Genomic DNA, 13372 nt, shown 5'->3' with positions numbered 1-13372 from the left:
TAATACTATTATTACTTTTCACTCGCAGTAATGTTTTCATTAATGAGATAATAAAATAAACATGTATTTGAATTACTCCATTTGATTTGTAATACATGACCGACTAATATAGGGTGAATCTGGAAAAGTGGGCAAAACTGTATGGGATGGGATGATACAACACGGCAGCTCTAAGACCAATATTTGTCATAGTATGTATATTCGGAACGCAATCTGTGAGAAATTAAACAGTAGTTTTTCACTGTCACACTTAAAGAATTAACACAAGAATGGGAGGAAATACTTCAGAAAACATTTTATTAATAGGAATGTAACAAATGTGCATTGCTAAAATAAATTGCTCAAAAGACCTTTCGCCAACTGTAACGCAGGCATCACATCTACGGGATAGGGACTGACTCATATATGCGATGCGAAGACACCAGGCATTTCCCGAATATCACCGACAACAACGACGATCCTGGCGACTAAATCCATATTGGTTTCAAAAGGGGCACTTGCAGATTAGGATTTTCATATGGCACCACAAGAAACGTCCTCAGGAAAAAGTACGGCAACACCTGTCGTAGAAATGTGTGTTACGGTTCGCCATGCAGACGATGTGGCAGGAAGTATGGGCCAACCAAATGGTCATGGAAGATCCTTGTTCAATCATTTAACGGAGAACCACCTCTAGAACGAATAAGGACGTGGGGAGTGCGGATTCGTAGATGCCGAAGTGTGTGAGTTGTGGGTGTTAAAATCGCCCTCATGTGTGAAAGTAGACTCGTCTGTAAACAGAACATATACACTGAAATCCGGCTGCTCTGCAAATGGAGGTATCAGCGTGCGAAATCGCAATCAGCCGATTGTCCACTGTTGAGAATGCTTGTACCTTCTGCGTATGACAGGGGTGCATTTTTTCCATGGAGGTAGGAATTAAGAAGGAGTCGCCCTAAACAAGTTTCTCCGTACCCTGCTCTGATGCACCGGCGATCCCTACGTGGTGACCAAAACATTGGGTCATTTACCATTGAGTTCTATGGGATTTGAGGCGTTCGGGTGTAAATATTTTGTAATTACGTCGCAAATATACATATAAATGTATATATTTTCTTTTTCTACAACACTTCAGAGTCCTAAGTATGTGAAAACAACATATTTTTAAACAACATTTCATTCTGAACGGAATTAAATGCTATACATTTCACAGGACAGTTTTCTCAGAATGGTTTAATTTGAATGAAATATTTTCACATGTTTTCGTTAATTACATTAGAAAAAAAATTAAGGTAATTCGATTTTATTCGGTTAAGGTACAAAAATTAAGATCAAAGTTTATTGTATTATTAATATTAAAATTATGCATTATTTCTTTTCTATTTATAGAGCTTCTTCCTAAAATACTTTCTTAAATATGACATGATTTTTTGGCTTCTTTTAAATCGAAAAATGTAAGTCAATTTATAATTAATGCTCTATTCGGTTCATTTTAAATTGGAGAATTATTAGGAAAATAGTATTTGACTTTCTCTGAACATTTCTAAAAGGGAATAAAATAAGTTTTTTTTTTTTTTTTTTTTTTTAAGTATTATTTAAAACTTGTAACTGAGTTATTATAAAATGTAAAGGGAATAATTCTTTTAATTATACTTATCAGATTTTTTTTTACCCTTCATTTCAACAATAAATATTCCAAAACTCTTTATTATGTTCTTAAGTGCGCATCTCATAGCATTTGCTTTACAATACCTTTTAACAGATTGCTTTCCAATACGAACAATTCTTGCTTAAATAGTTTTATAACGTATTTGTCAACAGGATTTTAATTTATGTTTACAATTCAATATTAAGATTATTATATATTTAGATAACATTTATAATCATTATAAATTAGATACATTTAATCATTAGATTTCTTCACAGTACTATCACAGTTGTTTATAAGTGAATAAATTCTTCATTTCAAATACATTTATAAATAATTTAATGAATATTTAAGTATTTTGTCAAAGGCAGATACATGCTTTTTGCAAGCACATGCATAAATACCCATACATATTTCCTATTTATCATTTCCGGCATGTGCAAATCTTTAATTTCTGTGCATTCACTATATTTTTCGTGTAAAGTAATTTACACTAATTTAGCATACACCCGAAAATTTTACATAAAAAATATATATGAATATAATTTTAATGACAATTGTAAGTATTATTTTTAATACCCACTCAAAGGTCATTTTTTCTTCAAAATTCCTCCACGATGGCATCTCTCTCTTTAGGCAGATAGCCCTTGCATACGTTACTCTATTTAATAAAAACTTAATCTGACCTATGTGCCTAATTACAAATATTTTAACATACATAATTTTATATTTACATTTAGCCAACAAGTTTCAAACTTTTCAAATCTTCTAGAAAATAAATTTTGGAAGATCTCTTTTAGCAATTTTCTTAAAATCTATATTTTTGTAGTGCAACAGCTTAGAATTTTATAAAACAAATTCATAATCAAAATCGCTGTTGTTAGTTATCGAAAAATAACCAAGATGTGATTTTTGCGTAAATGTCAGTAAACTATACAAATTGCTATTATCCATCACACTATGAATGTTTCTTTTATGCGAGAGTGTCCCTTTTTCGATTTCTATGGAACTGTCGTGTGTCGAAATGCTATCAGAATTTTGTCAAGCGAGCTTCTGAATGTAAACAAAAAACACCCCGTCTGGTGACCCAAGCTTCAAAGCAGTGCTTCACTTCTAGCGCGGAATGGCCTCTCCTCCCTTTCCTACCTCCATGATTTTTTTCCTCCTGTAGCACACAGCAAACCGTCATTTGGGACACGTTTACAGCGTGAGAAACGCTCGCGTGCTGCATCCCAATTCATCTCTCACAATACGCAGAATGACCTCTGCAAGTTGCGGTGTCCTGTCACTTTCTTCACGCCCGGTGTCTTGCTTGGCTGTGACGAATGATCGCGCTTCACACAGCCGCCGATGTATATGCTCGAATTTTTCGGATGTGGAGTGCGTCTCATCGGAAACTGGTCTCGATAAAGTCTTTCTGCCTCACTTGCATTCCCGTCCGCCGCCCCGAAGTGCATATTCGCCATTTTGTAGTTCGTATAACCAGCCATCCTCTCGGCAATTCATTGCAGAAAATGCCGTTGGGATACTTGTACACAGAAGTGTTATACAGAACTTCAATTGCAGCCTCAATACTTTCCTGTAACCTAAGTTGATTTCCACTGTGAACCTCGTATTATGAAGGTAACCAAGGGAAGAGATCTTGCTAAAGAGGGAAGAGAAAATGCGAAGAAAATCACATAATTTCCCATAAAGCTGACACGAGGACCGACCCTTTTTATATCATTTACTATGCCACTTAGCGGCTTGCCGTTTGCGTTTCGCTTTAAATTTCTGTGACGAATATTGCTTGCATAGTTGCGTTCTACCATTCCGCAAAGTTTTGCCTATTTTTTCAGATTTACTCTGTATAAAGTTCCTGAATGCGAATCATAGGACTAAATACGAACATTTTTGTGAAATCAATGTGTTAATTTATTGTAACTTAATATATGCTTAATTTCTTCTGTAGATGTCCGGCAGCTTATATGGGAGACAAATGCGAAATACAAATAAGGGCAGTTCCGGGAGGCCCGTATATTTATTTTTGGTGCATGGTAACTTTTATAATAGCATGCTTGATTGGAGCCACTATTTTCTGCATTCTGGGATTTAAAGAGATTAGGTAAGGTCTAAAATTTCCACTTTAATTTACAAATTATGTATCAGTATTTGTTTTTTAATATAATCCTTTCCATAGGTTTTTAAGTCACCTTTGTTTCGCCTCCGTTAAATGCAAATAAATGTACACTTCAGTTACAAAAGTATTGTAAATGATACACATATTCAATTTTCTAGGCAACAAACATATTTTGACACATTTAACCAAATAAACAAACGTTTTAAATATTACGAAATCTAGCTTTTTTATAGCACTGTGGCCCTATAAATATATTTAAAAAAAGTTTATATTCATTTTAACAGACTAACTCTAAAAGTTTGATTTCCTCGTAGTGAAAATTCACCGAGATTTTTAATCTCAGTTTCTGAAATTTTTGCAAATTTCCGAGTGCTAAAACTGGTCTTCATTCACTATGCTTGAGGAAGAAACGGTTGAAAAATAAATTAGGATGTTTTAATGCCGAGTTTTTTTTTTTCCAAGCTAATGTCATTCAGTGACATTCCTTCATAATATACTGCAGTGCAATTGTTTTATTTATAATTTTGTAGTCACAGAAATAACTTTTAAATTTCAACTGTTAAAAATTAACAACATTCACATGCAGTTTTTTGATTTCAGGATCTAATAATCTTACCAAAGATTCATCGGGCTAGAAATGTTTTTACTTTATGCAACAAATATTATTAATTGAAAACTATACACCAATACTTGAAGTCGGTCACTTTTAATAGAACATGAGCTGTGTAATATTTTGTGAATAGGATTTCTTTTATGGGAAGTCCGCCATCGGTCGAGCAGTGACAATGATAGATCTTAACAATGATAGTTAGATCTGAGGACAGAATTCCAGCAAATCGACTGTCTGCATGGGCGTTTTCGTGGCTTTCCCGATATATTATGTGGATACGAGCCAGTTCCCTTAGAAAGTCCTCCATGGAGGCATCCCTTTCCTTGGGCAGATAGGCCTTGAATACTTTGCCACAATCAAATATACGAAACCAAACAGCCAACCTTTCTGAAAAATTTTACATTGATCAACACATATCATGGCAGTCTGTATATTACTAATAACTGAGCTTCATTCAATCTCATAACATCAGAAACATTTTCTAAATTAAATTGATACTATTTTATTTTTAGTTACATGTAAGCTTGAATAATCCACTTATGAATATGTGCAAGATCTCCGAAGTTTCCAAAACAACCTAAATCTGAAATTATAAATATCATAGTTTTTGCCATACGGGAGTCTAAACTTTTATTAGTATAGACGAACTAGTTTCTCTTACGTTAATCCTCCCCGAAGACATCCCTTCTCTTAAGCAGATAGGTCTTTGTGTGCTTTGCTATAATCAACTAAGCTACACTAAAGTTCTATTATGTTTCCTTTGTTAGAACAAATACAAAATTGTACTAAATATAACTAAAAGCACTGCCTAATCATGTAAAAAAAAAAAGGGTAAATTTCGTGATTTTTCTAAAATTCGTTTTCTAATTTAAAAAATATCAAAACAGGAATATTTGTATTATCTAAAGCTTTTTGGGGTATTTGAATATTAACGCAATCATCTTGGATAATCTGGAGATTTTTTACATTAGAAACAGTAAAAGTTATTTATCGTGTGCAAGTTGGTGATTTTCGCAACATTTTAAAGAAATTTTCCAAACTATCTTTATTGGTCATAAATCGGCAAACATCAAGGTATCAAAAGCAAATGCAAACTTTAGATATTAAATTAAGAATTATATGATGCAAAAAAATTAAATGAAACATTTACAATTTTCGTGAAATCGTTCACAAACATCTATTCAACATTTACTCATTGTTAAGTAGACTTGCCCCTGTATTTCTTACTTTTCGGCGAAGCTTCGCTTCTTTAATTTTTCTGTTGCATTATACAAAAAGAGAATGCAACAATTTTACGTGTAATTTCACTAAAATTATTTGCATATTCACAAAATTTGTAACACTATTTCTTGATTCTATCGCTAGCTAAAATTAGGCATAATAGATCTGTTTTTAAGTGTAAATTGGTAAAGAGCTAATGACTTCTCCTTTTTCTTTGAAAATTAAATAATGAAATTACTTTTCGTTTCCTTATATGCACAAAACATTTCTAATTTAATTAAAACAAACGAATAAAATATGTTAACTTACGATGCGTTATGTATGTTGTGTTGTTGTTGTGACTTGTCTCAAATGTCTGACAGTAACATCAGAAGAAGACCACGGAATTCATCGTGGCATGAACAGTAAGACTGCGCTTGCCATTGGCAAGAGTTTTGAGCACCATACAGGTGACATTACCACTTCGCTCATTTCCGCTCGCCCCCCCCCCAATTTTGATGGAAAGCATTCCGGGATGATGGGCCCGAGTGCCTCCCTTCCCCTATCAACAACCTCTCGAGAGGACTTTCGGCTCGTCATATAGTTAGAGTTCCCCTATGCCGCAAAGACATTATACATTTACAAACAACTGTGCCTTCTCCGGGATTCGACCCTGGGTACTTCGGTCCCGTAGTAGGTTTCCTTACCCACTACACCGTCTGAGCAGTAAGATGCGTTAAATTATGGCTTTTTAAATAAAACATAGTGGTACATGAACCACACATTGCTAACTGGTGAAGTTATTTGAAACTGCTGGCAAACTTGTCATTCCTAGAAACTAAATCCTATTTAAAAATTTATTTCGCATGTATTGCTACCATTTCTAAATAGGATATGCGTGGCTTTTCCATCATCCTCATATGTGTTAGAATCTTGCATCAAAACATGCCTACTGCCGTTATAAATTCGTGCAAGGCTTTGACGATTTCTTTTGCATTGGAACTTTGTTTTTGGCACATCTTTTTGTATCCACCTTTGTCTGTATTTCGTGGCAAATTGCATTTCGGTCATTGTCCTCGATACCTTAATCATTTATACATATTATAGGTCCTGGAGCATTTTCAAGCAGAATCAGATCAAATAGCTTTTTGTTGTGCATAATTCATTTTTTCTTTGTTAAAGTGCTTTTTTTAATATAGTTTGCGATGTTATTTTGGTGTGTCCTCATAGAAATTAGTAATTCATGGTTATTTAGATGCGTCAGAGCTACTATTTTTTATAGCATAGTTCCTGAATTTATGTTGCATGATACATTAAATTAATTACATCTCTATTTAAAGCTACTTTTTCCTTCTTGCTGTTTTTATGAAATAGGATTTTAATGAGTTTTGATTACTGATAACTTTTTCGTTTGGTTCTTCCAATTTTAATTCGCTCATTCAGATAATAGTAAAAAAAAATGAATAGCCCGCTAGCAAACTTGTAAGCAGCCGAGTGGTAAAATCCCCGAACACTGGTAGTTTAGACCAGAGTTCTTTTCCGGGTGAACAGGCTGGCTGCAAGCGCGTTTTCGTGGTTTTCCCATGTGTAACGGGTGCACGAGCCAATTTTTCTTAAATTCCTCTATGAAGGCATTCTTTCTCTTAGGCAGATAGCCCTAGTTTGCTTTGCAATAATAAAAGAAATCGAACTAAAGCAAAAAATGAATTCAAAAATATCATAATACAAAAATGCAAAGCTTTCAGATTTCACATTTTTTACATTACGCCCAAAGGGGCTCTTTTTTAACGTTTCGTGTGTTACCCTTTATTTATTATTAAATATCATGTTCTTCACACTTAAACCATAAAATTCAATTCAACAGCAATATCGCAAAATAATTTTAAAATGAGCATATCTCTAGGATTTCCGATACACAGCCTCGCGGGCTGGATATAAAAATACCCCCCCCCCGTAGAGTGTTGCCATTGCTCACTTTGAAATCTTTGAGTTTGTAATAAAAAATTCATTGAGGTGTTACAAAATATGGCATTGATAATAAATATGGCATTGATAATAAAACAGAATCCGGCTTCCAGATGCCCATATTCGGTGGAGGATTACGTTATTCAAACTTTGATGGCTCTAGATACTGTTGTTTTATCAGAATGCGAGAAACATACATACATTTATAGAGATTCTTCATTATTTAATTTCTGTAAATATAATACAGGGCGGTGATATTTGGTAGCAACAATTTGAAAAGTGAAGCGGACATTTAAAGTTTCCGACGCAAAATCCCCAAACGAAATTAATAACCTATCTGGGCTGACGTCCTTTGGGCTAATAAAATTGCATTTAGTAACATTATGTTTTGAATTTTTATTTAATTTACTGTTAAAAGCAATTTAATATTTCTTCAATAGAATGAATTTTCCTGTTAAATCCATTGAGCACATATATTGAAATGAATGACCTTCAAGAAATATCAGTTTCTCAATATTTCCAAATCTTTAAAATACATTTTGTTTATGAGCCTGCATTCACTTTATTTACAGCAGACGAGATTGCTGGTTAATATAAAACGCGAATTCGCAATGACCTAATAAACATTTTAGGTCATGACATTGCTGAATGGCATGGCCTAAATGAGCACGCTGCGCCCAGGTTTTGCATCTTCCGAATACTAATGTAAAATAAATATTAAAGAGGAATAAAAGAAGTTATTTAAAAATAACCTCTTTCATTCCTCTTAAACCTTGCAACGGAAGTGGAAAGATTAAGAGGATTATATTTCTAGCTTGAAGCATATTTCTAGTTTTCATTCTCTTTTACAGCAAAATAAGTAAATGGATAATTTAACAAAACTCTATGCTTGAAAGAATATAACGAAAGCTTTCAAAATTTTGTTTTTTCTTCCTTTTTAATCGTTCAGTTATTTGTGATTATTTCGCTCTCAATTTTCCATGCTCTTATTTATGCATTTGACTTAATTATTTATATAGGCGTGATCGAATACGATTCTAAGATAGTGCAATAACTTATACATACAACAACCTGTAAAGCGAAAAATTTTACCTAAAATTATAGTATGTTTTTTTACTCGTTTCGCTATACATTCTAACTGCTAGTGCTGCTGCACTTAATGCTTTAAATTTCTCTGAAATAATTTTTTCTTTCTATTTATAGCTCTGCCAACTGTTCGATAAAAAAGTGTTGTCTCTCTGTGCAATGTGCCTGTTTAAGACTTGGTCAATTGTGGTTTTTGATTTGCTACCTTGAAAGATATAATGATTTTGTTCATGCTTTGGTTTGGTTTATTTGATTACGGCAAAGCCCATGAAGGCTGTACCTAAGGGATAGGATGACTTCACGGAGGACTTTCTAAGAAAATGGCTTGTTAACTCGTTATACATAGGGAAGAACACGAAAACACCCGTGCAGCCAACCTATTCACTGGGATTTGAACTCCGAATTGAATTACCAGTGTTCAGGGAATTTACTCCTCAACCGCTTGTAGGCACGTGGTTTGACGGATACCCATTCGGCTGGGTTTAGGTTCGAATTGCGGTGCACGTTAATGCAATCTCTGATCGTAATATCTTTATAGGACAAGCGCAGTTAAAATCTGTTGAATGAAACATTCTCTTGAGAAATGAAAGTTAATGGATATGAATACGAGACCACTGGATTCTATCTCCCCGCAAGATCCTCGTCCAGAACTGAGATGAAATTCAAGCAGATAGTCTTCGTGTGCTTTACTTAAATTAAATAATTCAGACCTATTAAATTTTCGATTAAAAAAATTGCATGATTGTAACCTTTCTTTTCGCTTGTGGTTACTATACAAGTATTAGTATTTTTAATTCAAATACAATATCAGTGAAAAAACAACGTGCAACTTTTGCTAGAAGTTATTTCTATCTAATAATTATGAAAACATATCTTAGAATAATGGGATTGTCATCGGTAATTTTTAAATATAATGTATAAGACGTATTAAGAAAACTTTCCTCTTGAACCAAACAAAATTTCCGTTATATTAATTATTAGTCTGGTTGGTTGGTTGGTTAATTGATTATGACATATCACGAAAGAGAGCTAAGCTTTAGAATGGACGCCATTTTGGAGGACTCCCTACAGTGAAACGTAATCGATATCACATTCTAAGTTGGGAATACACCACAAAAATACATGCTTCCAACTTTTTAGCTGGAACCAAACACGGGAGGAATTACTTGTTCAGCTTTCGTATTCACCCAGACACTGAATTAGTGTTCATACCGCTCAATAAGCATATTTTTCCTTGAATATTCTACACCATGTTAGTTGCTATGATTGTTTTTAATAGCACCAGTTTTTTACAATGCAGTAAACAAATAGACTGCAATGGTGGACATAATATTTATCCAAGGTTGGTAAATGGTTGTTCTGCAGGTTTGGCTATGACATCTTTTTTACTGTTCTGTTCAATTATTTGTCGCAGCGGATACAACCGTTATCTTATACCCATCAATATGCCTACCTAAGTTCTTGGTATAATCGTAGAAACTAAACAGATATTTATTTAGAATATAATACGTTTATAGTTATAGTGAAATTTTTTAAGTCATCTTTCTCCCTGAAATCAAAATCACAGGAAGTGTACAAACCTGTGTATCTGAAAATGTTATTATTAAATTAACAGTACTAAACTTCATCAGTATTATTATTCGAGGAGTTAAGGCAACGCGAATAAGCGTAATATTCTTAATTTGTTGCGCAGGAAATCGGTTTTCAGTCAGTAATATTTCTTAGTCTAATAAATTTTCGGATCGATGGCCTGTCAGTGTAGTTTGAATAGACCGTATATTTAATATTCATAAGTTATGACGTTTCTTGGAAGTATTTTTCTGCCTCATGAATGACATCAAAGTCGATAACTGGTAGTTGCAATAACTGAGGCCTGTTCGCGATGATGACCTGCTAATATTCAAGGTGTTTTATACCATCTGTGTAGAACTGAGCCGATCTAGATGTAAAAGTTGATTGACCTTCTATTCATGTTAGCTTATGGATGAAGACATATTTTTTAATATGTCGCTCAAGTTCGTAAAATGTGGCAAATCAGAATTATAGTGAAGCAAGGGTATCAATCTGTGCATCCAAATCGGATATTAGGTATCGCCAGGACATCCTAACTGCGAGTTTGACCCCGGATGGAATTCCGAAGGAGAACATGCTAAAGCGCTGTCTGAGGATCTCCCAGTCCTCTACTCCTACTACTAACCTTTCGAGAGTAATTGGAACTTTAGTGTGAGTAAAGCAACATTTCTTAGGCTAACTCTCGGAACTTTAGAGAGTCGCTCAAGTCACAGAAAGCCTTATGCTACACACTGACACTTGATACATCATACCGTTTGTTTTATTTGTTACACGTTTATTTATCTTCAAAATTCTACAAAATGAATGCATTAACTGTCCCAATATGAAAAGTGAGTTTATTGCAGAATGTGTTCAATGTATTCACTATTTTGTTTCACAACCTCTTGAAAGCGAACCTCTGCATTTGCACAACCGCCCCGCACTCGTCTTCCGAAACTGCGTGGCACAACTGCACAATAAAATCCTTGAGTGCTCTACATTTTTGCAGGTTTTTTTGCGAATGCTCTTTTGCCCCAAATCGAACATTTTGTTAGTCATCCCCATTTTAATGAAAATACTTCTCGTTAGAAAAACCATGTGTTTTGTAAAACTTAATATTTTTCCAATGACCAAAAAGCCAACTGAAGTTTTCGTTCGTTGCTCTAGCTATTAGCTTAAATGTCATTTTATAGAGGAATAAGTGCAGAATCCGTCGGATTGACCTATTAAGTATTCTTAATTCATCAGCCGTCCTCCTTGTTTATCTACTGGATATCCATATCAAAGCAAAGGAAACTGCTTCAACGTTTTCAAGTATGCTGACCTTTGATACGCACCATCGATTCTTCTCCACCATAGATCCAGTTTCTTCCAGTTGCTGACATAATATGTGAATGTAAGGGGCCCATCTTGTAGTAAAGTGCGACAAGAAAACACTTTTATGTAACCATTAAGCTCTTCTTTTCTACAATAACATTATAACTTTCCCCTTCTGTTCAGTACTCAAACGGTTGTTATCCGCCATTTCGCAAACTTGCGTTTCGAAGCAAATTAGAAGCCAATGCTGACTTCTCCTGATATATCAGTATCGAATTTTCTATGAATAAAAGCATTCGAAAATGCGTTTTAATATTCAATATATAATTTTGAAAATTTTATTGGATGATTGACTGGTGTGATATGTCGTGAATCCCCGTATCTGCCGGATGCTGGAAAGCACCATACCGTAGGCACATCTAAATGATTTTGTCCGTGAGATGCTCTTGTGGAGATGATGCTGATGCCTAACAAGGCACAGGATAAATTTGTTAATTATCTCATTCGAAGTTTACCAGAAACACAGTATCACTTTATATAGGGGGAACCTTTGCTGACGCTCAGTTGGCTTTTCATACAAATTCACATTTGGGTCAACTTGGCCTAGACGCTCTATCCTTCATTCTTCTGTATTAATGGCATTCAGTCAGATGTTGATGGAGATAAGACACCATTAGAAACAAAATACTATTTTATTTTCTGCTGCATTGCTTATTTCCTGCTCATCATCTTATCAACGCTGTCTTCCTAATCTAGTTTCCCCGAACAAAGAGCTTGAAGATGATAGACTGCAACAGCATTAAGCATAATTAAGGTCTCTGCAAGCTCATGTACTGATTGTGTGCCTATTGCTATCCTAGACGACCACCTTTATATATGTGTTCCACATTTATGCTTTAAGCTCGACGTTAAGTAAAGAGCTGATAATAAATTCTTTCATTAAGTGTTCTCGGAGTGTACTGTTCGCACATACATATTAAGCAACAATGAGCTTGGATTTGAAGCCATCGAGTAGAGAACATATAAAACGCTTACTCAAAGGTGCATCAAAGATGATGCTTAATTTGAATTATTTTTCCCCTTATACCTTGCTTTAAATACATGAAAAACTTTCATTGAGGAGCATTCAGTTAAGAGATTTTTCGCCAAGTTCTGAAATACCAAAATTTTTCCAACCTCCTAGTGGAGTTAGTGGTCTTTCGTGATTTTCCTTTTGTGTGCATAGTTTATTGATTATAACTATTTGAGTTTGTTTTCATTTTAGATAATATGATTTCAAGATGGCACACAACATATATGATATAATATCTGATCTTCCAGTGGAATATAATTCTATATCATTATGAGCATTGTGATGTTTTATTGATGTATTCTTATGTAAATTTAGATGTTTTATTGATTTTTGTTTCCCTTTACAGGCTACGAAACAAAATTATAGCACGAATGTCTGAATTGAGAAATGAAATGCCAGAAGTAGCAAAATACTACTACTGACTGATAAACCAGTACAAATTCATTGTTATAGAAGAGATATCACATGTATATTATTTATAAACTAATAAAAATAATAAGCTAAATATTGGTCTTCGTAGTTTTATTATAATATGAAATGTAATTTAAAATTGCATATCATTTAAAAAATAACACATTACTTTTATATTGTGCTTCAGTTATATAACTTCAATATACAATTTGTTACAATGTTATGATAGCGATTGCTTATCGTTTCATCTTTTAACATTTTTCTGATTCTAACTGAACGTTCAACTTATTTCATTAATTCATATTATCTACGTTATAGCGAATAGAGTATAAGGAGCGCTAAAAATCTCCAAGGTTATTGAGCATCTAAATGTTGTCGAAAGAACGTTTCTGGCATATTAAATAGCAGACAAAC

At 34.0% G+C, this 13372-nt stretch overlaps 1 protein-coding gene across 3 annotated transcripts in view; it reads left to right on the top strand.

Moving 5' to 3' along the window:
• Positions 1–13052, top strand: part of LOC118188187 (vitellogenin receptor-like) — a 139836-nt gene extending 126784 nt beyond the window's left edge. For all 3 annotated transcript variants that reach the window (XM_085813367.1, XM_085813369.1, XM_085813366.1), the window contains 2 exons: positions 3579–3731; positions 12894–13052. In XM_085813367.1, coding sequence (XP_085669493.1) covers positions 3579–3731; positions 12894–12969 — 229 coding nt within the window. In that variant the 3' untranslated portion in view covers positions 12970–13052. The remainder of the gene's footprint in view (positions 1–3578; positions 3732–12893) is intronic.
• Positions 13053–13372: the final 320 nt, after the last annotated feature.

Source organism: Stegodyphus dumicola, chromosome 3 (genome assembly GCF_044657685.1).
Source record: "Stegodyphus dumicola isolate Sdum_Otavi_A_Nest chromosome 3, ASM4465768v1".
Lineage (NCBI taxonomy): Eukaryota > Metazoa > Arthropoda > Arachnida > Araneae > Eresidae > Stegodyphus > Stegodyphus dumicola.
The sequence above is the reverse complement of the archived record's forward strand: the minus strand, read 5'-3'. Positions and strand labels throughout refer to the sequence as shown.